The sequence below is a fragment of the Lycium ferocissimum genome, chromosome 7, assembly GCF_029784015.1.
Source record: "Lycium ferocissimum isolate CSIRO_LF1 chromosome 7, AGI_CSIRO_Lferr_CH_V1, whole genome shotgun sequence".
Lineage (NCBI taxonomy): Eukaryota > Viridiplantae > Streptophyta > Magnoliopsida > Solanales > Solanaceae > Lycium > Lycium ferocissimum.
This window is the reverse complement of record NC_081348.1, coordinates 21,467,656-21,494,643: the sequence shown is the minus strand read 5'-3', so window position 1 is coordinate 21,494,643 and position 26,988 is coordinate 21,467,656. Positions and strand designations below refer to the sequence as shown.

At 34.3% G+C, this 26,988-nt stretch overlaps 3 protein-coding genes across 5 annotated transcripts; 2 read left to right on the top strand and 1 right to left on the bottom strand.

Moving 5' to 3' along the window:
* Window positions 1–3,949: 3,949 nt before the first annotated feature.
* On the top strand, window positions 3,950–7,422 carry LOC132063766 (phosphatidylinositol 4-kinase gamma 4-like). 2 transcript variants are annotated; one of them, XM_059456479.1, is made up of 3 exons: window positions 3,950–5,883; window positions 6,781–7,176; window positions 7,231–7,422. In XM_059456479.1, the coding sequence occupies exons 1-2, from the start codon at window positions 4,543–4,545 to the stop codon at window positions 7,156–7,158; spliced, it is 1,719 nt and encodes a 572-aa protein (XP_059312462.1). In that variant the 5' UTR covers window positions 3,950–4,542; the 3' UTR covers window positions 7,159–7,176; window positions 7,231–7,422. The 2 variants fall into 2 exon arrangements, with proteins under 2 accessions (XP_059312462.1, XP_059312461.1); XM_059456478.1 differs by having other exon boundaries at window positions 3,952–5,883; window positions 6,781–7,422.
* A 10,222-nt stretch (window positions 7,423–17,644) lies between these two features.
* On the top strand, window positions 17,645–19,012 carry LOC132063765 (uncharacterized). The gene is made up of 2 exons (XM_059456477.1): window positions 17,645–17,776; window positions 17,830–19,012. Exon 2 carries the CDS (start codon window positions 18,018–18,020, stop codon window positions 18,612–18,614), a length of 597 nt encoding a protein of 198 aa, XP_059312460.1. The 5' UTR covers window positions 17,645–17,776; window positions 17,830–18,017; the 3' UTR covers window positions 18,615–19,012.
* Window positions 19,013–19,535: 523 nt separating this feature from the next.
* On the bottom strand, window positions 19,536–26,337 carry LOC132063763 (uncharacterized). Of its 2 annotated transcripts, none has more exons than XM_059456475.1 (6): window positions 23,582–26,337; window positions 22,629–23,257; window positions 21,945–22,154; window positions 21,230–21,447; window positions 21,021–21,084; window positions 19,536–19,887 (listed from the first exon to the last, which is right to left on the bottom strand). In XM_059456475.1, the coding sequence occupies exons 1-5, from the start codon at window positions 26,118–26,120 to the stop codon at window positions 21,042–21,044; spliced, it is 3,639 nt and encodes a 1,212-aa protein (XP_059312458.1). In that variant the 5' UTR covers window positions 26,121–26,337; the 3' UTR covers window positions 19,536–19,887; window positions 21,021–21,041. The 2 variants fall into 2 exon arrangements, with proteins under 2 accessions (XP_059312458.1, XP_059312457.1); XM_059456474.1 differs by having other exon boundaries at window positions 19,536–20,196; window positions 23,582–26,335.
* Between the last annotated feature and the right edge of the window lie 651 nt (window positions 26,338–26,988).

Here is a 26,988-nt window from a genome sequence, read left to right as displayed (position 1 = left end):
CGAAAGGACCGGGTATCATCCGGTATATTCCTACTCCTTCTCTTTCTCCGGTTTGGACCATATCCGGTTTTAACCGTATACAACAAATACGATTAATAAGCTTATTAGTGACTTAATTGTGTAAATATTCGAGTTTTATTAATATACACGGATTGTATAAAAGAATTTTACACTATTACGCAACTTAAAAGCCAATTGCATGTAACTTTTATAGCAAGTGTGGATTGATAACCCGCAAAACTTGGTGAATGCACTACTTGTGCTAGTGGGAGGTAACAGGTGTTGGAAAAAAAAAAGTATTTTGGAGAATAGTATTTAGCTTGAGGCGTGTAAGGATATTGACTTTAAGGATATTTCGTTCATACAATAAGTTAGGTGTATCTACTAAGATCTAACAAGTTCTTCCAATTATAAACTGGAAGCAGAAACAACAGAATATTAGAAAGTATAGTTCAACAAGTTAGAAGAGATAGGAAGAACAGAAAGGAATTACGAAATTCTTTATGTTGTTCACTAGAGTGGTCGCTCCACCAAAGCCGATCAAAAATTCTATTACATGCCTGATATTTTGCCATGTATACATAGGTGCGGCTCCAACGACTTACTAACATTTGGTTAACGGTTTGTAATGGAGCAGGTTGACTCCATTAATTGTAAGATTAAATAATTCATAAGTAGATGTTTTAAACTAATATTTCAAGAAAAGTTTTTTCAAACTTAGACATTCCCTTTTGAAACACCACCAATTTTTCCAAAAACACATATTTGGTAGAATCATTAAAGTGCGCACAAGTTGACTCAGACACCACCATCATAAAAAAGACACACAAGAAAAAATCTTGGTAAATGACTTGTTACATCAAATAAAACTACATTAATAGTGTAAAATTGCTTACATTATTGATGTATACAAAAGTTTAAACGTATATTTTTATACCACTGCCGGTGTCTTCAACTTAAACTCTCTTTTCTTTTTTTCCAAGGACTCAAATTAAAGTAAGTGTAAAATGAGTCATAGAGGAATAAAGGTGTATAAACTTTTTGGTCAGCTGTCACTTCTATGGGAGCATTCTCTCTTTAAATTAAAGTGTCAATAATGAGGAAATACTAAATTTAAGCTGAGTTAGGTAGCTCAGTGCTCACAAAAAAGTTGGACGTATCTCCGACAAGATTCTCCAACTAGCCAACCACAGTCCAATGTCCATAACACCTTAATCTTAACGTTTAGAAAAATTCTACTAAAAATTTCTTCCTTTGACTTCATGAGAGGCAACACCACACAACAGTTTTAACAGTCAAGAAACTATAGTATCAATATGGAATATGCTCCCCTGGATCCAAATAGTAGGGGTTTGGACATAAACGATATGATATTTGAAAAAAAAAATAGAATTTGAAAAGAAAAAAAAAAAGTTGAAAAAAAGCATTTGAAAGGTGAAGTTATGTTTGAGCACACATTTAACTTGAAAAAAAATAAAAATTTTGTTAGTGGAATGAAGATTCACTTAAAAAATTACTCAAAACCACATTTACAAACTCAGCTTCAGATTTAATTAGATAAACAGATCCTTTAAACTCCAAATTATGGTTGAACTCTTTCTTTGTTTTGGCTATCAAAGTCTTTAAATCGCGATTATTCTGCAGATCCCACACTAACGTTAAGCAGTCAATTCAATCATCCTGAATACAGTCAGAGAAATGCAAATTTACAAACAAATCTTTTTCTTTATTTGTTTTATGTTTTCTCAATCATCCTGAATACACACACCTTAGATTTCAGTTCTATTACTAGCAAACTTCCATTTTTCTCCATCTTCACCCACCCCCTTCCAACTTGTAGTAAAGCTTTTTGGGTGAAATCGGTGAGCTACAAGTTCCTCCATTTGATTAAAGACCGTGACCTCAATACAATTAGTTAACAAGAAAAGGTAGTTCTCTTGTGTGAAGGTGTTTACTACATTTGGTCAAGGGGGTACTTGTACTAATACAGCTAAAATTGCAGCATACGGAGTGGAGATAACACTTTTTGAGTCCACAAATTTTGAATCCATTAACTTGTGTGGTAAAAAAAAAAATGCCTCACACAATTATGTAGATGTTGTTGGGGGCCAGTATATTATATAGGTATAATTTGGGAGGCAAATAGTATTTTATTACAAAGAAAATAGAAATACATGTTAAAAAGTTATATGTAAATAATCGAAACCACAAGAACAAATTTCTAACTTGTAGCTATTGTTGAAGACCATTCAAGAATTCTTCTAAATGAAGAATTCGTGATGGAAACAAGGTCTCAAGATTGCTTGAATTTAAGTATAAGGATCACAAAATCTATATTTACTGTGGATTCAACCGACCGTTGCTTATTTTAATTACATAAAATCTTATAAATCCAGCAAAATAGTTTGAAATCTATCATAAATCATTATTTTCAATCAGAAATATTAAAGTATTAAAAATGATAGTGAAATTTACTTTTGTTAGACTTTTCAAATTCGAATGTCCTATAAAATTGGCAAGGGAGTATAATTTTACTGATTTTGTTTTCCAAAACTAAAATAATTTGTTATTTTTCTTCTTGCAATAAACCAAAAAGGTACTCACAATTAAATCCAAACTGGCTAACATGGCTGCAACCTAATGTATATAGGCATGTTTAAGTAATATATACGATGGCGGTGATATTTTTCTTAATACTATTAGCACAAAATAACCAATAATAGTAGGTTATTACCATCATTATCAGGTTTTCATATATTTTTTTCTATAAAAATTACTCCCTCTATCTCAATTTATGTGGAACTTTTCGTTTCACGAGGTTCAAACTGCATGAATTTTGACCGACATTTTAAGATGTATTTTTTCATCAATTGATACGAGAAAGTTGTAACTTAGTACTTTCATGTAATTTTCAAATATATAAATTTTAATCTTAAAAAATTAAGTTAATCTAATCCAATTTAGCTTTAAACTTTAATTAAATTGACTCTCGATAAGTGAAATGTGTCGCATAAATTGAAATGGATGAATTACTTAACTCACCTTATAATTAGGTCTTAATTTAATTGTCGAAGAAGTCTTTACCAATAGTGTAAATATAAAATTTGAATGAGATAACGAGTGGCAAAAGTAGAAAAGTCTTGCATGACCCAATTTCCTCGAACCTACTCAGCACTTTACAACGTTACGATATTCTTGTAATCTGTGTCATCAATGATGTGTCTTCTTCCAACTTGTTTCCCAATTAACAGCGCTGCTAACAGCTTCTTCTCACTTCCTCTTTCGCAAAAAGGTTAATATCACTTTTGATCCTTTAATTATTGGTGAATTCTATTTTTAGTCCTGACTAAACTCATTTAACCTGTAGTTTAAGATGTCCAATTTTTATCCTTTGCTAATGAATGTTGACAGATTTTCAAATTTATTAACTGTTAGACTCCCTCGGATAAAAATGAGTCTTCACTTAGCCATTTGCACACTCTTTAAGAAAATACTCTTAGATAAAAATAGATAATTTGATTAAACTATCCCTAATTAAATAGGTATTGAAATTTGATCACATAACACTTAATAGGGACAAATTTGAAAAAAATAAAATTCATTCTTTCTTGATTTGATAAGTGAATATTTTTTTTTTTACTTAAGAAAAAAAAGGCTAAGTTGACGCTCTTTTTGATGAGAAGGAAGTACCATTTAATTAAGCATATGTTCTATTAAAATGATATCCTTATTCTATATTTAAAGGTAATATATTTCTAAAAATAATTTAAATATAACATATTTCCAACAAAAATAGACCAAAAGCACACATTTAAATTAATTGAAGGTTAAATGTTATAAGTCATATATCACATGGAATAAAACTAATATTTATTAATAACTGAGGGACTAAAAACGCAATTCTCCCTTTGGAAAATAGAAAACGAGTAAACGCCGTGAATAATCCAACGTCAAAGTCGTCATTCAACGCTGTACTACTATAATAATTCCTACGTCTACAGCACATATCTTCTCCACCAAACTTTGTTATTTTCTCACCGTTCATATTGCCGGAAAACTCGCCGTTACCATTCAAAAAGCTCATCGTTGATTAATTTTCACCTTATCTGTACACCAACATTCCGATCATCCATTTTAGTCTTTGGTTCTTGTTAAGGGATTGTTCTCTGCCTTTGAATTTCTCTATTTAAAGTTGTTTTCTTTTTTTCCCCAAATTCCAATTTCTGAAACCCTAATTTCCAGTTTCCCAAAGCTTCTAGCTGTCGTTTATTCGATGGCCCATTTCAATTAAATTCATATAATGGGCCAAATCATGAATCTCTAGGGCTTTGGGAAAGTTTTTAATATTGGTTTTGTTACTTTTTGATTTGTACAGTATTCGATCTGTGAAGAGGAAAACACAGATTGTATATAAAAAAAATGGGTTTGTGAAATTCCTTGGTAAATTATCTTTTTTTTTTTTTTTGTTAGGGGGGTTTGTATTTTTCAGGTTGATTTGATTTTTTGGAATTTAGGGTTTGAAAATTTTTTGATTAGTGAAAGATGTCTTCAGCTGGGGTGATTGCAATTAGTCCTATTTGTAAAGAGTCTTTGATGATTCCTTCATATTTACATAGCCAAGAATCGATTCAGATATACGTGGCTATGTCAGGGTCAATGGTACCAATGAGAGTATTGAGATATGATTCAATTGACTCTGTGAAACTTCAGATTCAGACCTGTAAAGGGTTTGTTGTGAAAAATCAAAAATTGGTTTGTGGGGGTCGAGAATTAGCCCGAAGCAATTCCCTTATTAAGGATTATGGAGTTGGTGATGGAAATGTTCTTCATTTGGTCCTTAGGTTATCAGATCTTCAGGCTATCAATGTGAAAACTGCTTCTGGTGAAGAGTTTACGTTTAATGTGGATAGGAGCAGGGATGTTGGATATGTGAAGTGTCAAATTGCTAAAAAGAAGGGTGCTTTAGGAAGAGATATTGATGAACAAGAAGTGATTTGCAATGGCGAGAGACTTGAAGATCAGAGGCTTATACATGATATCTGCAAGAAAGATGATGCTGTGATTCATTTGTTTGTGAGGAAATCTGCAAAAATTAGAGCAAGACCTGTGGAGAAGAATTTCGAGTTGTCTATTGTAGCACCACAACTGAATGACAAGGTTACACAGAACAGGAGTGGGAATGAAGTAGACAATAATAAGCTTTTGGTCCCTAGGGAGCCTCCTGATAGGACAAGTATTTTGGAACCTATCATTGTTAACCCAAAGATTGAAGTGCCTTTGGTGATTAGTGATTTGATTGGTTCTACACTTGAAGGGTTAGATAGAGGACATTATCCTATTAGATCATCCGAAGGCACAGGAGGAGCGTACTTTATGCTTGATGCAGCAGGGAGTAAGTATCTTTCGGTGTTTAAACCAATTGATGAGGAGCCTATGGCTGTGAATAACCCGCGAGGGCTGCCTTTGTCAGTTGATGGTGAGGGTTTGAAGAAAGGAACAAGAGTTGGAGAAGGTGCTTTAAGGGAATGTGCTGCCTACCTTTTGGATCATCCAAAAAGTGGTCGGCGTTCATTTTCTGGTGAGGCACTGGGCTTTGCTGGTGTTCCACCAACTGTCTTTGTGAGGTGTTTCCATAGCGGATTCAATCACCCAGACGGTATCACATCTAAGATTGGGTCCTTGCAAAAGTTCACGGAGAATAATGGAAGTTGTGAGGATATGGGTCCTAATGCTTTTCCTGTGGGGGAAGTGCACAAGATTGCTGTGCTTGATATGAGGATGGCAAATGCAGATAGGCATGCCGGGAATATATTAATGAGCAAAGGTGAAGATGGACAGATTGTCCTCATTCCAATTGATCACGGTTACTGCTTGCCTGAGAGCGTAAGTCTTCATCTTTATTTTTCCTTTTCTTTTCGTGTATGATATGAATTGTTGGTGGATACATTCTTTGCTGCTGCATGTCCTGATTTGCTTTCAATTATATTGGTTAAAGTTGTTGCTATGCGATGTTAATTATGTTTTACAATTTTGTTTTGTGATCAAACATAACCCTCCAGCAAGTGACTTCTATGATTTTAAGTTATGTTGCTCAGGCTCTCCAAAAATGTTGCATCATCCGTGCTAGATCCTCCAAAAATGCACTATTTTTTGGAAGATCCAACACGTAGCGGACAACATTTTTGAAGAGTCCGAGCAACATAGATTTAAAGGACTTGCTGTGATGGGAATTCAGAAGCAAGTTAAGTTTCATCCGATTTCAGATTCAATGTAATCTCCGCTATAATTGTTTACCCGTCATTTCTACGTACTTACAAGCCCCTGAGATGATTGATTAAATGTCAAATGCCAGTATGATTTTTGTTGGTCAATGGATATCTATGAGATGCTGCAGTCTAACAAAACTGACCACATTAAAAAAAAAAATGTGGTCAGTTTTGTAAGACTGCTCCATCTCATAGCTATCCATTTTTTTAACCTGCCTTTTGAGATGCCTGATATTATCTGCACTGCCTGAGACATTAACACATTAGAAGTCTTAATAGCGTGCGCTTTTGTAGAAGTTTAAACTACAATTAGTAAAATTTCTCAGTGCTCTGCCTTGATATACTGCAAAAAAAAACTCATGTAAAACTTGTAGAATTGTAAAAGCTTGTTTGACTTGTTTATAAGCTCTCTTGATATCTCTTTAATTCAAGATTAACAATACAAGGAAAATCCGTTAATTTTTTTTTTTGCATGCTTTGGATTTTGAGTTGTTTTATCTATATGATATTGCAGTTTGAAGATGTCACTTTTGACTGGCTGTATTGGCCACAAGCTCGTCAGCCATTTAGCTCTGAAACCATTGAGTACATAAAATCACTTGATGCGGAAGAAGACATTGCCTTGTTAAAGTTTTACGGGTGGGACATGCCTTTGGAAAGTTCACGCACACTCCGCATCTCTACAATGCTTTTGAAGAAAGGTGTAGAGAGGAGCCTCACCCCATTTACCATAGGGAACATTATGTGCCGGAAAACCTTGAACAAAGAATCTGTAATTGAGGAGATTGTTCAAGAAGCACTGGACTCCGTGCTCCCTAGCTCAAGCGAAGATGCATTCATTGAGACCGTATCGCATATTATGGATCGCCGCCTTAATGAGATTGCCTATTGATATTTCACTGAAGAATTGGTATATAAGTATACATAAGAGAGTCTGCAGACGTCTGCAGGCATCAACTTCAAGAGAATATCCTGATTCATTGCTTTCCGTTCATTTTCGTAGTTTAACTGGAAATGACCTAGCTTAGGTTGTGACCAGGTTATCTCGGTGTCTATTCTCAAAATACTGTAAAGTTTGTTGTTTATATTTCCATGCTGGATTAACTTAAAGGAACGATGTCCTTTTTCCTCAAATAATGGTTTACGTTGTTTTACTCATGAAGTTCAACCAAGTTAGGGGGAAATTGAAACTCTGGATGAGTTGTGTGCTATTTTAGGCCGTTTGGGTGGTAAATAATTAAAAAAGAGAATAAAAAATAATAATTCAAGAAATGAAAAATGTTAAAGGATGAAATGTGCAGATTTCAACTATTTTAGGCCTCCAATGGTTAGTATTAGGGGTGTACAAAGTAAACCGACAAATCGAACCAAACCGATAAATTGAGTCAAACCGAGAAAAAAACCCGACTAGTGGTTTGGTTTGACTTGGTTTGGTGTTGAGAAAAAAAACCTGATCATAATTGGTTTGGTTTGGTTTTAACTTAAAAAAGTCAAACCGAACCAAACCAACCCGACATTACATGTATTCAATTTTTAAAATATTTTATACATAAAAATATTTATTTGTAATGGAATTTATAGATGTTTCTTTTATTTTTTCGTAGTTTTTTAATCTATTATCATATTATTCAAGCTTGAACTTAATTTTGAATGTCAATAAGTTTTATATCCTATGGATATTTGTAACTCAAATAAAGTTCAAACCAAAACCACCAACACTAACGCTAACAAAAGAAATTCAATTTACCACTAGGAATGACAATAATGTTGATATCTATTCTTTAGTTTTGCACAATTAGTTTAGAGAGTGAAAATACATAACTTAAGTTTTTTTTCTTTTTCATGTAACTAATACTTATTAGCCGTGCTTATTTTAGCGTGGCTTAGTATTTTTAGATTATGGTCATTTTCTTTATGGCTTGTTAATTAGCAATATTTATTTTAACCGATTTTATTAGTTTTTGTTGAATATTTTAATACAATGTTATCACTCTTCTCACATTTTGTGTTATTTTCTTAAGAAACACCTTAATTATATAGTTGTATCTTACTAGGACAGAAATATTTGAAGTAAAAGTTATATGTATTGTATCAAGACTATTCCGAAAAAAAAAAACCCGAAAAATCCGAGAAAACCGAATAACCCGAGAAAACCCGAGGTTGAAAAACCCGAATTTTATTGGTTTGGTTTGGTGTATAAATTTAAAAGCCCGACGCAATTGGTTTGGTTTGGTGTTTAAAAAATCCGAACCAACCCGGTCCATGTACACCCCTAGTTAGTATTATAGTTTATAGCTTTGTATGAAAAAAAAAAAAAAAAACATGTACTCCTATAACATTTCTTAATATATAATTTGATAGGTTCTTTCGAATTAATAAAACTAGTGACTTACACCTTGTTTGGATCGTTGTTACCCATTGTATCATTATTGCAAATAAATCCGTCGTTACGTAACAATGAAAAGCCCAATTTTATGTAACAACCGATTTAGTGTTATCTCATCGTTACCTAATTTCTCGTTCCAATTATGTCCTTAATATTTCATTAATCCTATTTTAACCTTTACCCCGTATAATTTAACTCCACCCAAATACCCTTCCCTATATCTTCCTTCTTCTGCCTCAGTCAACTTCTTGTACATCTGCCTCCTTTTCCATTCTTCATCTTTGTCTCCTTTTTCGTTAAAAAACTTTGCTTATCTTTGTCTCATTCAACAGTAAGGAACTGAATTAAGTACCTGATTGTATGACATAAAATGGATACGCATTGTCACACACATTTTCTCCCAGTTGATTCTACATTGAAAATTTATAAGGAACATCTAATGGGTAAAAGTACTTATTATTGCTTTTAATATCAATAAACTCTTTTTAATTAACTTTGTTAGATTTGCTTGAATTTAATAGCTTAATATATTTACAAGGCATAACTTGTGACAAATTAGCAGAAAGAAGTTGTCCTAAATTATGTTTCTTAGTAATTATTGATAAATTTACATTTACAATAGCTTAGGTATTTTAGTAAACTTACCAGTTAAGATACAACGCGATACGGTCAAACCAAACAATAAAATGTTATTAAACAACAACAAATAGTACAGTCTATCCAAACATTATATCTACAAAATAGTACAATACAACACAGTACAATACATTATGAAACGATGGGTAACAATGATCCAAACAGAGTGTTAATCCGTGCTTCACGCGGTCATGAAATTAAATAATTTTTAGTTTTATTTAGGAATTTTTGGATAGAGAAACATTTATTAATAATTAATACATGTTCTTCGTAAACATTACTATTAGTTATTATACATAACAATATTTATTATTGATTATATTAGAGGCTTTGGAATTTAAAAATGGAACAACTATTTGATTATTATAATAAATATTAACATTTAAATTTAGTACATAGAGATTTTTGGGTTTATATACATCATCTCGCTGCCCATATTGTTTAAATATTATCATGAAAAAGTATTTAGTTATTTGAATTATAATTTTTTTGTAATTTTTGTACGCTCTTGCATAGAGATTAAAATAAGTGAGACCTTTCTCATTCACTTTATGTTTAAATGTACTTCATAATGAAATTAAACATCATAAAACATGAATCCTGTTAATATTACTAGTATTTAGATGGGTTTTAATGAGCAAAAAATAATTAGGAAAAAATAAATAGTTGTTGGTCCGAGAAGTGCCACTTCAATTCTCTAAATCGAATCAAATTCAATGTAAAAAATATTTTTCTGTAAATGTTTTACGTCTTTTCAAAACAATCACTACTTTCTTAAGTATATTTTTGGTCAATTAATTGATGGTGTTTCTTTTGCGCGCAATTTTCGATTCTTAAACTCTTATTTTTAATTTTAATAAGAATTAGGTGGCCAATTACGTTAGTGAGTAACAAAATTCAAGAATTCCAAATTATCTTCATACTTTTCAGTATGGACTCGCTAATATTATTTCAAGTGAAACTTACATAAATAACTACTTTTTAATAGCTTATAACAATTTATAGCGATTTTTTCTATATTTACAAATCGTAGCTAGTTTTTGTTGTATATTATATGGATGATCCGATCCGCAAGGACCATGATTGGGAATTGTTTGATCGTCAAATTAAATTAATCCGGCAGATTTCGGTTGTATTTCGCTTTTTTGAAATACACGGAAATACAAAAATCCGGTAGAGTTCGCGTTTTTGAAATACATGGAAATACAAAATAAAATAATACAGTAAAAAAATAGCATAAATTTGAGCATAAATAAAATTATACATCATGATTACTACTACGCAACGCCCGGACTAGTCTATTTATGGAATAGGTCATGTCTCTTCTTTCATTTTAAATGGTAAGTCAAATTAAATTAACCGTGTCTCACGCATAATCTCAATCTCGCTTCTCGCAAGTTCCATAACCCCCACCTTATCCCGAATATCCTCATGTTTCTCTCTCCAAATTACTCCATTCCAAACTTTTAATCGGCCAGCACTAGAAATACTTCCAAATTAAGAAAAATATACACCGGAATACAACTTAAACTGAAATATGGTTGATTGTTTAAGAAAATATAAAATTGTAGTATGCGTATATACAATGGAATAATTTGCCGTGTGAAATATATCGTCACAACTGTTTCCTACCGTCCTTAATTAGAAATACGGCGAAATATACTGAAATAATACCAATCTTCTCAAATATACCTCCCGCAAACATTTTACACACCTCAAACACCTTTCCCATAGTTTCATGAAACTCCACAACTCTCATTCGGAGGCGGAGTACGCCCTCCATTCTTCTGGGGCATTGATTCATAGTCGCCCAGGGCCCCGCGCTAGAATAGCCCGTTATCGCTCTTCCCCCGGAGAGAACCCCCAGGGAATTAGCTAAATATTTTACAAAATCATCGTTGCCTCTTTCAAGCCACCGATTTGCACTTTGCTTGATCCACATCACGTGCTTTTGGCTAGCCTCCACCCCCCGCTCCCCTCTCGCTCTTTCTAGTTCCGAACCGATAAAGCTATCGTCCCCTCCACCTCACTGTCAACTTCGCCTCGCCATACGCCACCTCCACCTCTTCCAACTTCTCCAACTCCACCAAGAACATCTTATCCCATGGTCTCCCCACCACTATCGAAGTCAGCGGTCAAATATGTTGATTGTTTAAATTAAAAAAAGAAAAGAAAAAAATACAAACCGTTTGAACGATATGTAACAACAATGAAGAAATTGCACGAATTTTATCAAACACTTGCCCTTCAAAAGGAGTACGCATTGATTCTGAACTTTAGCAATTTTTGCATTTCAAATGCCAAATAAGTTGTTTATAATACTCCCTTCGGAGTAAAATTTTTGCATTTCAAATGCCAAATAAGTTAGGGGTGAGATAGGTAATGGATAGAGAGAAAGAGAAGGGTGAGAGAGATAAAGAGAGGGGTGAGATCTCATGGACTGTGTATTTAGGGATAGAATAGCTAATGGACCGTGTATTTAGGAGATGAGGAAATACAGTAATTGAAATATAGTTGGGTAGCTATGAAATGTAATTTTAGAATAATATAGCTGCAAAAATTAAATATTAAATAAGATAGTTATTATTCATAATTAAGTCTTAGAGGTAGCTATGGTAAGTAAATTTTCCTTATTTCAATTTCCTTAATTCTCCCTTAGTTTTAGTCGGGCCTTTTCAAAGAGCATTGTCAAGCACTCAAAAAATGTACTTTGGAAACAAAAATATCTTTGCTACTTATCAGGATAAAAAAACAATAATAAACTCAAGACTGAAAAATTAACAAAAAGATAAACGAAATATGTTTCACTGGAGATCTTAGTAAATGGGGTTGGTTACCTCAACTTTCATCTTGTTGGTGAGATTTCGATTCCCCACCTTGTAATCTTCTTCCATTTTCCTTCCCCTGCCCACTATGTATAAAAACAAGAGAAACATATTTCGCTAGCAAACAACTTCAATTTCAATAATTTATATATAAAATGAAAACAATATAATTTTATCCCATAGGAACTATCACCGCTTAATTACCATCTTCATTCATCTGGAACACTCATAATATATGGTTATAGAATAGTTAGCACTGTAGCGTTTAGGAGCAAAGAGTAGAACCATTTATTTGAGTGAGATCATAGCATTCTAACTATTTCTTGCACCTATAAAAAGCAGAAAATTATCATTCAAATAGAGTAAATTAAACAAAAAAATTGGAGTTACTGAGAATGCAGCAGAAAATAAAAGCATATGATAGAAGCATATGCGGAATGGTATGCATATTTATATTTATATTTTGACATACAACAAACAGTTCATTAGCCGGGGATTGCAAAAATGAAGTAAAGGATTGTACTAATGTCCACTTTCAAATGGCACAGTTTGAGAATATGATGCATTTCAATCAAATGCGACAATTAATTAGCCTTCTCTATTGTTTCGTCATTTCTGAGGCATATGATAGGAGTATCTGCCGGATGATATGCATATTTATATAGCAGTCTACAAGATTTAATGGTAAAAACTCCTCATATTCTAAAATTATGTGATTGTCTCCTCTCAATTTCTCATTAATTGAAATAAATATGTTTCAACTTCTACATTAAGTTCCAGGGAAAAATAACAAGCGGTTGTAGAGAGGGAGGAAAACGTGTAATTAAGACAATTAAGAGGTGTAATTAATAGAATTAAAAGAGTGGCTTTTGAATTTTTTTATTACATAGCCTATTAATTTTAAAATGAGAGAAACACCAAAAAAAGGAAGAAAAAGATAAATAGCTTTAAAACAGGCCATAGAGAAGTGTCACATCACCTTATCTATGCCTGACTTTATATATTATATATAGATATAGATTTTATAATATCTCTATGTACTTGGTCATCTCTCGCAATTGAAAAGGTTAATAATATGTATATGCACGCATATATTCATCAGATGAACAAATAATAACCAAAAAGTATTGCGCGCGTACGTGAAAGAGATCTTAGCTTACACGTTATTTCAAACAAAATGAATAAAATTTTAAAAAATTCAGATATTCTCCTGATCCCAACAAAATCGTATTAAGAATTTAATTTGAAATGAGGAGTAAGACAAACCCCGTGCTATCGTCTTACAATCACGCAATTCTTGGATTGAATATTTTCATTATACTTTGTCTACCTTCTACTACTTCAGCAATACGATAAATTTGCGTACTTTAATAAGTGTCCATTCTACTTTCAATTGCTTTAATAGTTATTAGTTAGTCTGTTACCCCGGAGCCAAAAACCACGATTGAAGATAATCTCTTCCGTTGTATAATAATCTCAAAACTCTCAAGAAAGTTATACTAATTTAGAAAAAACAAATGAGCAAATAAACCTCCAACATCCTAATCCTAGGGCAAATGGAGTTATAATGCAGATTCAAAATCTTCAACAATATGGGGTCAAATCGTACAACTCTATCCGATAAACATAAATATGGTACTGAGGTAAATTAAGAGGCATTAATTCTTACTTCTTAGGAGCAGCATATCTTTTTCCAACTCGGTAGTTTTTTGTCAGAAATCAGCAACTCTATTTTCCTCTTGTGCTTCCTATCCCTATATATTAGTGCGGACTCAGTTGCCTTCAGCAAAATTGCATAAGATGCTAGGAAAGCCATAACACTAAGCCCCTTTTTTTATACGGTATGAAATCATAGCTTTTCACCTTGATGTTTCTTTCACGTTTAGCAAAGATTATTATATGGTATTTATAATGCATTGATGACAGATCAATTCAGTTTCCAATAAGTGACCATTTATATTCATATTGAGAAATTTTTGTGAATAGAATTGAATCAGTTTTATACACAATAATTTTGTATTGAATACGGACATTCAATATTTTAAACGGCCGAGAGAGAAAAAGAAAATTCTGAATAGATAGAGATAAATGAATTCTTTATACTTATGGCTTACCAAGCCAACATTTTAGAAAGGATATACGTTGCATATTTTAGGGACTAATTAATGACATTTAAAAGATAAGTAACCACCAAGAATTGTTCCGGCAACATGGGCATGATTACCATTTTTATTCAATGACCCAAAAAAAAAAAAAAATTAGAGAAAAATGTCAAAAAAGATAAATAGCAATGGTGGTCATAGAGAAGTGTCACATCACCTTATCTATGCCTAGTTTTAGATTATATATAGATTTAGCCATTTGTTGCTATATCATACTATGAGTCCGCAACTTAAATGATCCCAAAAAGTGAGATTTTCATTCAAAATACCTTTTGCACACAAAATTAGTGCGCAATATCATATTAATCTTGTACACAACAGGGGTTAGCACCAATAAATTGATACATGGTTTGTAGTGGAGATAATGGATGAATATATTTTACTTTTCCAAGTCAACCACGAACTAATTGAAATCTCAACTAGAGTTTCTAGAACGTTGAATATTTTGACTCCTGCTTTGGTATCTCTGCATTTAGTTTAGGGAAAAGGGTCAAATATACCCCTCTACTTTAGTTTAATGGTTAAATATACCCTCCGTTAGTCAAAGTAAATAAATATACCCCTTCCGTTAGTCAAAGTAGATAAATATACCCCTTTCGTTAATCAAAGTAAATAAATATACCCCTTCCGTTACGAAAGTAAACAAATATACCCCTTAGTTGACAAAATCCCCAATTCCATCATTAATTACCCGATTTAACTTAAAAAAACCCATACCCGCCCCGCCCCGACCAGCGAATTAAATTCTTTCCACCCAAATATACCCACCACTGCCACCACTGTTTAGCACTCCCCCTTCCCCGTTACCCCCTAAACAGTTCCGGCAACAATCCAGGAAATGTAAACGAGAGTTATACCTAACCTTTTTCCTTTTGTTTGAGAATTGAATTACAATACATTCAAAATAGAGTTATTCTCCTTTAAAATCTAAAAAGAATGTATAGAAAATTAGTCACAGTAAAGAAGAATGAATCTATCAACCCCAAATTGACGAAATCGAATTGCATGAAATTCTTCGGTAATATTTTCCTTTCGCTTTCTTTTACCTTTTTATGTTTTTTCTTTAATCTTTTTATTTCTTTTTTTATTTTGTACTCTGTTTCCAGGAAAAACGACAGGACTTCTTTTCATTTTTTCTTTAACTTTTCAATAACTAAGGTCTAAGGTGGATAAAAAAAGAGAATGAAGGAAAAATAGTAGTAGAGAAGCTTACCATTGTTGCCAGAACTATTTAGGGGGTAAGGGGGAAGGGAGAGTGCTAAACAGTGGTGGCGGTGGTGGTGGAAGTGGTGGTGGTTGTTGTGTTGGGTCGGTTGTAGTGGTGGTGGGTATATTTGGGTGGAAATAATTTAATTTGTGGGTCGGGGCTGGTCGGACATGAGTTTTTTAAAGTTAAATCGGGTAATTAATGGTGGAATTGGGGATTTTGTCAACTGAGGGGTATATTTGTTTACTTTCTTAACGGAAGGGGTATATTTATCTACTTTGACTAACGGAAGGGGTATATTTATCTACTTTGACTAATGGAGGGTATATTTAACCATTAAACTAAAGTAGAGGGGTATATTTGACCCTTTTCCCTTTAGTTTATCTTCTCAAATCAATTGGAAATTAAAGTGCACAGTCAAGTATTATTTTCTCCACACTTTGTATAATTTTAAAGTTTTAAAATTCACATTTTTTTCATACTTTGATCAAATATTAGTCATGTCTCAAAACTTCAAAATATCAATATTTTATATAAAACCTGATATCTTTTTTTACGAATAATAATGTAGGCTCAATACATCAAGTATACCTAAACGTTTGGATCGTGGGGTTGTAAAGTACCTCAAAGTAAGTTTTGTTTGGAAACTTGTTATCGTTAGGTTTAAGTGTTTTATTTTATAAGGTTTTGATTTAAGCGTTCTATTATTTTCAAGGCATTACTTTATTTCGAATATGTCGAGATTTTTTTTCATCATTAATTTAGGATGTCGCACGAGTTATTAATAAACGATAATGAAGACTAAGATAACTAATTATCGTTTAGAAAATAATGCCAAAAAAAATATAATATTAACATAATCTTATGTGCATTTTATATTAATTAATACATTATCTTATGTGCATTTTATGAAATAAAGTAATGCTTTGACTAAATAATAAAACGCTTAATACATTACTTTTGCTGACTCGGACCTGACCTGTCACCATCGCCACGTGTTCCCTTTTGATACATCCATTTGGTATTTACGAATTTTGTCCTATACAAAGATGTTACACTAAATCATATAAATTTACCAGATGTGAAAATGCATATTACACTAAATAATGGTTAAGTTCTAAAAGTCTATGTTCAAATACATATCATACATTATGGCTCTCAATTAACACATTGGCATTTATCCTTCAAGGTGACAGGAAGATGGCAAAGCAACAACTTTTGAGCCAACAGTAGCATCAACACACACATTTATCTAGAATTGAATCCTCTTAATAGCATAGGCAAAAATTAAACGCCAATGAAGCTGTAGCAGTTACATATATCATTAAAAATATTAGTCGATCCACACAAATGAGAATATAAAATCTGCAATATATCACACATGGTTCATACACATTTGTTTCTATTATCTCTCCGTTCATTTTTTCTTTGAACTATCCGCGCATCGCGCAGGTACGTATACTAGTTACACTAAATAATGGTTAAGTTCTAAAAGTCTATGTTCAAATACATATCATACATTTATTGGCTTAGTGTAAATACAGTGCCAGTAAGTTTTTACCGACGAGCCGCATCGTTCCACCTTTTGAAACGACGTGGTTGGTATGAAGTGGGACATCATCTAAATTTATATTAAACTTTAACTTGATGCCGAGTTCACTTCAAACCTAATTATGCAAACCTTATTTCTCACTCAAAAATCTTTAAGTAACTGTTAAACCTCCTATACCCAAAGAAAACACAAATGAGAAGCAAACTATACAAACATCTTAACATCAATCAATTGACTTCAGTTTCTTCTTTTTGAAAACCATTTCAATCCAATAGCAGTAAATCTTTGTAAGTCAAAATTAAGAGTACTCTAAAATTAAAAGTTTCTAACTTTCACTTATTCTTACACTGACAAACAATTCTGCAATTAAACTAAGAAAAACTGCTGCTATATCAGATTTGATGCAACTGTAACATCAAACATGTGTTGCCATCTACGTCTGTCTACTAGACGAAAATCAATGATTACGACAATTTTGTTTGCTTAGTTGGAGAAAAAATGCAAATATGATACGAAATTGTAACTTAGCCATTATTGTTGTCAATTTCTAACAAAAGGAAATTAAACAAAAATCTATAGTTTAGCAGCAACTATAGGCTTTTCTCTTTATTTACATCAACTTCCCTGCTTACTATTTTTATCTACTCCTTCACAAGGAAGAAAAGAAAAAGATCTCAAGAGAGTAAGTACCACTGTACCACCACTTTCCTTAATTTTGACAAAGAAAAAATCACTGTATATAGTAGATCCACACCATTTAACCAAACAGTTAAGAGTCACTGAAAAACTAAAAAGTCTCTGTCACTGATGAACTAAAAAGTCTCTGTCTCCTCTCTCTTTCTACCCTTGTCTTTCTTGTTTTTTCTTTTTTGACCTTTTTCTTTAGTGCTAATGATTTGCTACCCATAACTTTATTGACATCCCTCACATTCTTAACACTAAATTTTCCCAATTGGGTTTTCCAAAAGCAATAATCTTTAGCCATGAATAATTCTTACAGATCTAAACCAAGTAGAGGCAGTACAAATTTTGCTTCATGTATATGTGCCACAGTATTCCTCATCTTTATCATTGCATCCATTGTAATCGCTTACTTCTTCCTCTTCAAGCCCAAATCTCCAAAAATCGCTGTGGAAGCCGTTAGATTCCCAACTTTCTCCGTTACCAACGGCACCGTTAACTTCACTTTCTTCCAATATGTCTCCGTTACGAACCCAAATCGTGATGAATTCACCCACTATGACAGCTCGCTTCAGTTAAGTTACTCAGGGGAAGAAGTGGGTCTTGTTTTTATTCCTGCAGGGAAGATTGATGGTGGTAGGACCCAACATATGTCTGCCAAATTTGATGTTCAGTCTTATCCACTGCCGGAAAAGCTGAAAGCTGACGTGTCCGGTGGTGTGATTCCGGCGGTGAACGGTGGGGTTGGTGGGGGACCCACAATGGAGGTGGAAACTAGGATGAAGTTGGTGGGGAGAGTTAGGGTGTTGAAAGTGTTTACGCATAGGGTGGATAGTGGAGTGAAATGTGGGGTGATAATTCAAGTTAGTAGTGGTAATGTTTTAGGTGTCCGTTGCTGATGATTTACGTTCAAGGTTACGGGTTGGAGTCGTGGAAACAGGCTCTCGCAGAAATGCATTCAGGGGAAGGCTGCGTATAATATAACATTGTGGTCCGGCCCTTTCTCGGAACATGTGCGTAGCGGGAACTTAGTGCGCCGGGATTTTTTTTTTCTCTTTTGCAGATGTATTTGTGCTAGAATTTGGGGGATGGAAGTGCAAAAATTGATGAAGATTTGTTTTTGTGCTTTGGATTATGTATATGATGATGATTATTAAGTTTGTCAAATTGTAAGATGTTTTTGTGAACATTGAAATGGTCAGAAGACAATTCCTTTTGGCTACTTCCAGATTTGTCACTTATCATTCTTGTGTTGGGAGTTAGTAAATGGTAATTTGCACTTTGTAATTTGGCTTAAGCTTGTTGCAATTTGAGCTGCCTTTGATGTAAGTAGAGTTAAACTATAAGTTGTAACTGAGTTTATTCGGCTTTTGAAACGTCTCACAAAGCGATTCTATACAATTCTACAGCTTTGGAATGCAGACTATGGTAATAAAACTAAGATGTAGTTGTGGAGGTCTAATCCAGGGATTTTTGCTTTTTCCTGTATTATGAAAAAGATAAAAGGTTTCCTGTCACATAAAAGTTGTAATAGTCACATTTTTGCACATTTACAAGATTCACTAGATGTTCAATCATTGTGGGATTCTTGGAAATCAGCGATAAGGGTATCCCGTGTTGTTACAAGGCAATAACACAACGCTTTATCAAATTCTCAATCTCATCTTCGGGATGCTCCTCTAAATGAATGATCACCTGTTTTCAAGGCCAAACTAACCCTTCAACTAATACTGAGATTTAACTTTGGACCTTACACAAACTAACCAGAAAATTATCAAAGGCAGCAAATAAAGAATCAATCTGGAAAATTAGGCAACACAGATCCTCCAAATCACAGTTTTGTACTGTTAATAATTTCACAAAAGTCGCGTTAACAGTTTTGATATAATTACATGAACTATCCACATTATGGAGGTGTCTAGAGATGCACAGAGAGCACCATCATGAATACAAAAATTCCCATGCAGTCTTTCCACTGCTAAAGGATCTCATTCTAGGATAATTGTAGCAGCTGAATATATATTATGGAACTCATCTTTTGAGTAACTTTAACGGGTAAAGAAACAAATGATAATGTACAAGAGTCAACTCGTTGCTTCAAGGCACAGACTTCAAATTTCCATCACAATTCAAAGACCAATACCATCTCAGCTAATTGTGACGTTCCTCCACCTGCAGTACATGGTGTTAGAACGATTCTAGGCCCGTGCTAAAACGTTGTTGCCTAATATAAACTTGGCAACAGAGGTCCCACAATAGCCAGCCTGTCAAAGGTTGAGGATTATTCAGCAGCTGAAAATATGCTCTCACGATCTCTCATTTGCCTAAGAACCGGCTCAACTTCAGGGAAGCTATCCAATTAAAGGACAAAACAGAGACCAATATAGAGCTCTCCTTTTAATTTCACAAAGTACATAGCACTTCCTCAACTATGAAGAATGATTAAAGGGGCTGCCTCTGCCAGTCTGCCATTAAGTTCCTCTTTCAACAATAACAAAATTGTGGCATCAGTTTCTCAATCAATGATTCCAAAAGCTTTTCAAAAAATCAGAAAATATGACGGGGGTCATACAAGATGAATCCGACAGGGTAATATAGTTTATACCTTACATACAACTTTTCCTTGTTTTCATGAGTTTTACTCTCTCTAATAAAGTATGTATTAGTATACCAACATACAATTTTTTCTCTAGCTTATCTCAATGAAGCTCACTGCAAGTTGACTGTAGCTTATACACAACAGTCACAGTGCTAGATCACAGTGATTTCAGAATTAGCGGGACATAACCGCACAACTATAACTAGAAGGAAAATGAAGGTTGATGTGATTTTTTTTTTTTTTTCGAAAAAGGACACAGAAAAGTGAAGGGTAAAGAAAACAAAAGGAAATCAAGTCAAGGAACTCTAACAAAAATTCCCTTCCCAATCAATTCAAAAATAGAAATCGACGCATATCAAACAAAAGCCTCATTGACCTTCTCAGCTTCTATTATAATCCTAAGATGAGTGGATCTCATAAAAGATGGGCATGCCATGTTTAAATCTTTCTGCTTATATGTTTTTACTATGTCTATGGTGAGGGTTGATAAGATTTTGGCTCCTTGATAACTAGCAAGTATAAGCAGAGTGGATAATTAAAATTCAAACTGGACTGTTTGGCAGGTACACTACCTTTTGATCAAGTTAAACTTTTTTTGATCAAGAAGCAGTTCAGTACCTTTTTGCCATCTTTAAATTTTAACTGTTCTAAAGGTGCCATAAGTTCACAATAAACTAGCACTAACACTACGTACAAAATTTAGTACCTGTAAACACCAACATGACAGCTATTTAGAAGTGGGCTTTTTTAGTTTCCTCCGTGACCTTCTCCTGAAACACGTGAAGGTTAAAATCAAAAGAAGAGTTCTAATAGTGGGAGAAACTAGGCATCATATAAATATCTGGCATCGTACTGTTCACCAGAAAAGATGCGCCTGCTATAAAATTAGGCGACAGGCGTATGGTTGCAGTGTACCTCTTTTTCGTAGGTTTTCCAGTACCAAATAGTCCTGTCATTACTGTAGATACATCCAAAGACCGTTCACGCATGATTTTGTCATGGTATATCTTACTCCCAATATCCGTGATAGCTTCCTCCACCTCTTCCAATGACTGGTCCACATTGAGCTGCAGCTGGCCTTTCTTGATAACTGTCACATTAAAACCATTTGCTTTGGCGTCCCGATAAGCATCCTGCACAATAATCAATAATGGAATAATAAGAAAATCTTTCCACAGCAATGGCACACTCTCGAGAACGGTATTGTTATCAATAACATAACAGGCTAAGAAAAGCAAAAAAGAAAGCAGACAACAGGCACAATCCTTCAGCTGTACCTAGCTTGGGACAGCAGGAAGATTTAGCACATTAACACAATTTGGGGTGCTGTCAATTATACAACTTAAAGATTTCTAGGAAATTTATCAGGAGAATAGGAAGTCCTACTTTCATCTGTCCAACTACATAACATCCCAATAATTTGGAAGCAGATATCGTTTTAAAAAAAAAGCAAAGATCAATAAATGTTCCAAAAATGTGATACACCAAAGTCTCCTCCTATGCACTGGGGATTTCTCCACCAATGATGTCATCGACTATTTTTAGATTTGAAAGCACTCATTATGTGAAGAATAAGGCGTAGGACCAGCGAATCAAAGAAATGCAGTTACACCACAAGAAATAAATTTACCTTAGGAGGCCGTGCAACAACAAAGGCATTCCCATTGCCAAGCATTTCCATATGAGCCTGTATTATATAGCAAAGGTTCTTACAGTCACCAGCATCCTCAAAAGCAATTACGTGATACTGCTTGGGATCCAATTCCAGATCAGCCGCCATCTCTAGTGAATAGAATCCTACCTTCATCTCTCCTTCTTCCTCAGTGTACAATTCAATACACTACAAACAAGAACAGAAACAAAGATTCTTTGAGAAACCATGATGTAACTGGACAATACATCATAAGACTATTATATTGGGAAACTTTCGGAGCTATTTGCTGGAGGGATTCTATCAGTTTTCAATCTTAAGGCCAAAGTTGAGGTGTTTGGCCAAGTTATTAGGAGAAGAAAAAATGCTTTTGAGTAGAAGCAGAAGTTGTTTTTGAGAAGCTGAAAAAAGTAGGTTCTCCCTAAAAGTACTTTTTTGAAAAACATTTTTGAGAAAACACACTTAAAAGCACTTTTTAAAAGCTTAGTCAAACACTGATTGCTGCTCAAAAGTGCTTTTCAAATTGATAAGCCAAACACAAATTGCTTCTCACCAAAAGTACTTTTTTGAAAAGCACTTCTCAAAATAAGCTGATTTTAAAAGCTTCGCCAAACAGGCTATAAGTCATTGGACAAAGATGTGCATCAATAATATAATACTTACCAATACACAGGGTAGATCAAGCCACCATAGGTAATCCTCTTCCTTTTCATCTGCATATTCACGATATTTGCTCACCACTGCCTGGGGTCCAAACAGTACCATTTCTCTTTTCACCCTGTCAAGTTTCTCTTTAATTAGTTTCTTTCCCTTCTCAGGTAAGTTGTCCATCACATCGGCAGCTTCCTTTATTTCTCTTTCCGTAATCCATCTGTCCAAATCCTTCCCTACATCCTTCATTACAGCTTTAATTTCCAGGTCGGTCTCTGCATTGTAGGATTCCAAGAACTCTTGGGACCATTTCTTTGTATGCTGCCAATACTCTTTACCAGATTTCTTGCCAGCCTTGATGGAACCATCACTACTTTCAATGATGGTCCTGGGAGTTTTCGTTTTTGCATCGTGAGTAGAGATACCTGAAGTCGAATCAATTTTATTGGTCGATGGGGACTCATGCAATCCTTGAGGCAAGTCTCGTCTTTCTTTCTTTATGAGATTTGAATCTTTTATACTTTCTGCAACTACCTTTCGCTCTTCTGCAAAGTAATCTAGAAACTCCGAACTTCCTTCCAGTGGTGGACCTTTCCAGCGAGGTATAATTTTCTCCGGTGGATCATACAAACTGATGCCATCTACAACAAAAGAGTGTAAAAAAAGTGGTTTTCTTAGCATAGCCTTGAATTTCAAAATAATTTTTTGTTTTTTCCTTTGACCACCCACTCACCCGTACCCCGACCACCCTCAAACAAGAAGGAACACGAAATGGATCCTCACGGAATCAAGATTTTGGTCCTGAAGGTGGCTCAGAAATAATAAAGGGGCAAATATGACAACAATAAAACTTAATTGTCGGGCCAAATTTTTCAAAATGTTCCCCGGGTATAATGACATTAGCATTTATTTATCCTATTTCCATGAGGGAGTAGCTACCTTTGAACGTTACAAAAATTAATTACCTGCTCCATAATCAAGATTTTCAATGTTTGAGTGGAGCCACTCGTGCAAATCCTGTAGTTGTTTATTCTCTTGATCAACTTTCTTCTCAAGGCCACTGAAGAAGACAAGTTTATCTTCATCGTCCATTTGATAAAACGGATCTCTACCAGCGAGCTCATTTTCTCTAACTTTAAAAACAATTTCACTGAGTCTTTCATCTTTCATCCACTCAAGCTCGGTGACATTCTCATTAGTCTCAGGATGAAACATCTGAGTTTTCAGATTCAGCTCCTCATCAGATTTCTTCTTTGCCACCATGTAATTATCCCTAAACCCCATCTGAATCTTCTTAATGACTGGTTCAAATTCATGGAAATTCTTTTCCAACCAGCTTCCATTATTTGATGATGGTTCCAGTTCCACATTTCTGCCATTAACTTCTTGATGAGAGTGAGTTTTATCAACATGTTCAGGAATGTCATTGGCTGGAAATGGTTTTGAAGAAGAGGTCGAATCAGAGGTTTCAAGTGGAATTGACTGTTGAAAGGTTTTGATTTCATCAAGTTGTGAGCTCGAATCACCAACTGTCGCTTCTTGTTCAGGTGACGACAAATCAAGTGGTTTAAGCTCTTCATGTCTGTTGTTTTCATAATCATCTGAACTCAGGCTTCGATAACTTTTCCCTTTGTTCAGTGCAGCTGCAGCTACAGCATTGTTGCTGGTTGGAAGGAATTCTTTTTGTTTGAAACTTGAATCTTCATAAGCAAAATCAGATGTTCCTGCATTATCAGACAGTTGGTTCACATCACCAATATTCTCTTTTTCCATTAGTGGTATCGGTACATTTTCAACCTCTGGATCACTTTCAGGGGTCCTTTCTTGCTTTGTTTTCACTTTCTCACTTTTCTTCAAGAGGTACTCCCTCGCTTCCTTAACTGACAGAATGATTTTCGATTTTGATGTCACAGAAATTTCACTTGGCTTGCTTGATTGTCCAGACGTTATACTAGATATTTCAGTTACCTCAGTTCCATCAGTTGAGCTTACGTCATGCTTTGACTCACGTGCATTTTCCATAGAACTTTTGAAATCATCGGGAGGTTCTATATTTCTGTTGGAGATCTCCACTTCATTATTCACTAGTGAAGATGAACCGGTAAAAATTCCATTATTGTCAAAGGAAGCGGTTGGCCCAACAGATCCACTGAGATCTCCAATATCCCCCGCATATACATTAAGGTCATGTTGCTCATTAATATCCTCAAACAATTTCTGTTCATCAACTTCCTTTTCATTGGGGAGTTCGATTGAGGCTGGATAATCTCCTGATTCTCCTCCATTATCAGCTTGAACAGAATTTCCTTTTTCCTGTTCTCGTGCATGCCTCGCCATCTCTCTGATTTCCTGAATCTTATCATAGAATTCGGCATTCTCAAACTGCTGATTCTGAAACTGTTCACCGTCGAATTCCCTTGCTTTCTTTAGGCTGCTCAAAATTTCTTGCATATCAAGCCTAGGCTTTTCCAGAAACATGTTATCTGGCCCTTTGGTACGCTGGATAACTTCCACCTCACCTTTCACGGTCTTCTCCCTCTCCTTTCTAGCTTTCATCTTCCTCCTCAGCATTTCCTTCTCCAACCTTGAGTACTCTTCTTCTCCATCATTTTTTAAACTAATATCGAACATTTTCTTCACCGTCCACATCAAAAACAAACCACAAAACACCACGAATCCAATTCTAGGCAACTTTTTAGTTACATTTGGGTTTAGAGTAAAAGTGCTGAGCCTATTGACAGTATTGGACTTCTCTCCAGAAACTACAAATTTAGCCACTGAACTATTCTTAGGAAGTAAACTTTTACCACTCTCCATTTCCCTAGCTAAAACCTCGGCGAGTGAAATTTTTGCTTTTACATCCTCATGCTCCTCAATCATAGCGTTCCGATACAATGTTGGATCAATTCTGCTTCTTTTCAAAATTTCATCCTCATTTACATCCACCCTTTTGACTTTACCCTCAGAATCTTGAAAAACAGTAAAGATAGGACCAGTACCAATACCCCAAAACTCTGTATCCTTCTTATACTGCTCAACCCAGCCCTCCAATTTATTCCATAAAACAGACTCCCCCAAAGCCTTTGTTTTCAGTTTATCAGAAACAAGATTGTTGCTTTTTTCATCACCATTTTCAGAGCCAAATTGAAAAATTTCAGTACTTGGATTGTGAATAGTGAAGTTTGTCATGCTTTTTTCATCAATATTTTCAGAGATAAATTGAATAATTTCAGAACTTGGGTTGTGAATAATGGGGTTTTCATTTACCTGTTGTTGTTGGTGTTGAGTGAGTTTTTTCCTCAAATAGTTTTGACGTTTTGTTGGTCGGCCAAATTGAGCTGAAATATGGAATCTTGCTGGGTTGGAGAATGGTGAAATCTTGGAATTGCGTGCTGTAAATGGTGAAAGGGTTCTCTTTCTCCATTTTGAGATGCATAATTTGGGTGAAGAAAATTGAAAGGGATAGAGAATTGAAGAACTGGTTGAGATTGTGAGAAAGCTCATAGTATGTTACTCGAAGAAGATACTATTACAAGACAAGAACCTTAAACCCTGATAAAATCCTCATCGACTTTTCACTTGGGTACCCACAATCTTTATTTTTAGCAAAACACTGAAAATATGTTTATTAAAAAAAGTTACTCCGGCTAGTTATAGGTGTCATATAAATTGGATAGAGGAACAGCAACATCAATATTTTTCACCCAAATTATATATTAGTTGATGCTCTTTCTTTCTATTTGTTTTTGTTATGAATTTAATAAAAGATGAATATAATATTTATCCATCGCCAACTGATGGAAAGTTGCATTCTCTAGCAATTTAATTACCTAGGCATTTACTAGGCGAGAAAATAAAAGCTTATTACAGAATTACAAAATGAGAGACGAAGTCATATGAATCCCTTGGTATTACAAAGGGTGGTAGAAAAGAAAATTTCCTCCTTTTTTAAGAACTAGCAAGAATGAAAATTTGAGATTTGATTCCTTCGAAGAAGTGAAAGCAATTGTTGTATCAACCAACAAAAAATAGTGTATCTCCAATTTAGTTTTATGCGATGCGGATATTCATTAATAGCCGGTGGCTCTGATACTAGATGATTATACCAAAAATAAAATTCGTAACATAAATTGTCATTTATCCGATCTAGAGTTGGGCCAGGAAAGATGGTAAACGTTGTAAACCTTTAGATGGTATTTTCTCTCATTCAGGATTTTATATATCTTTCTATATTGTATTTCTTCACCATAATTTCTTTGCCAAACTTGAATTTCCTCTTTAGCCTTCAGTCACCTTCATTTGGCAGTCACTCTATTCACTGCAATTATTATATTGAAGCCACAAACTTGCAGTAATGTGTGAAGACTAAGAG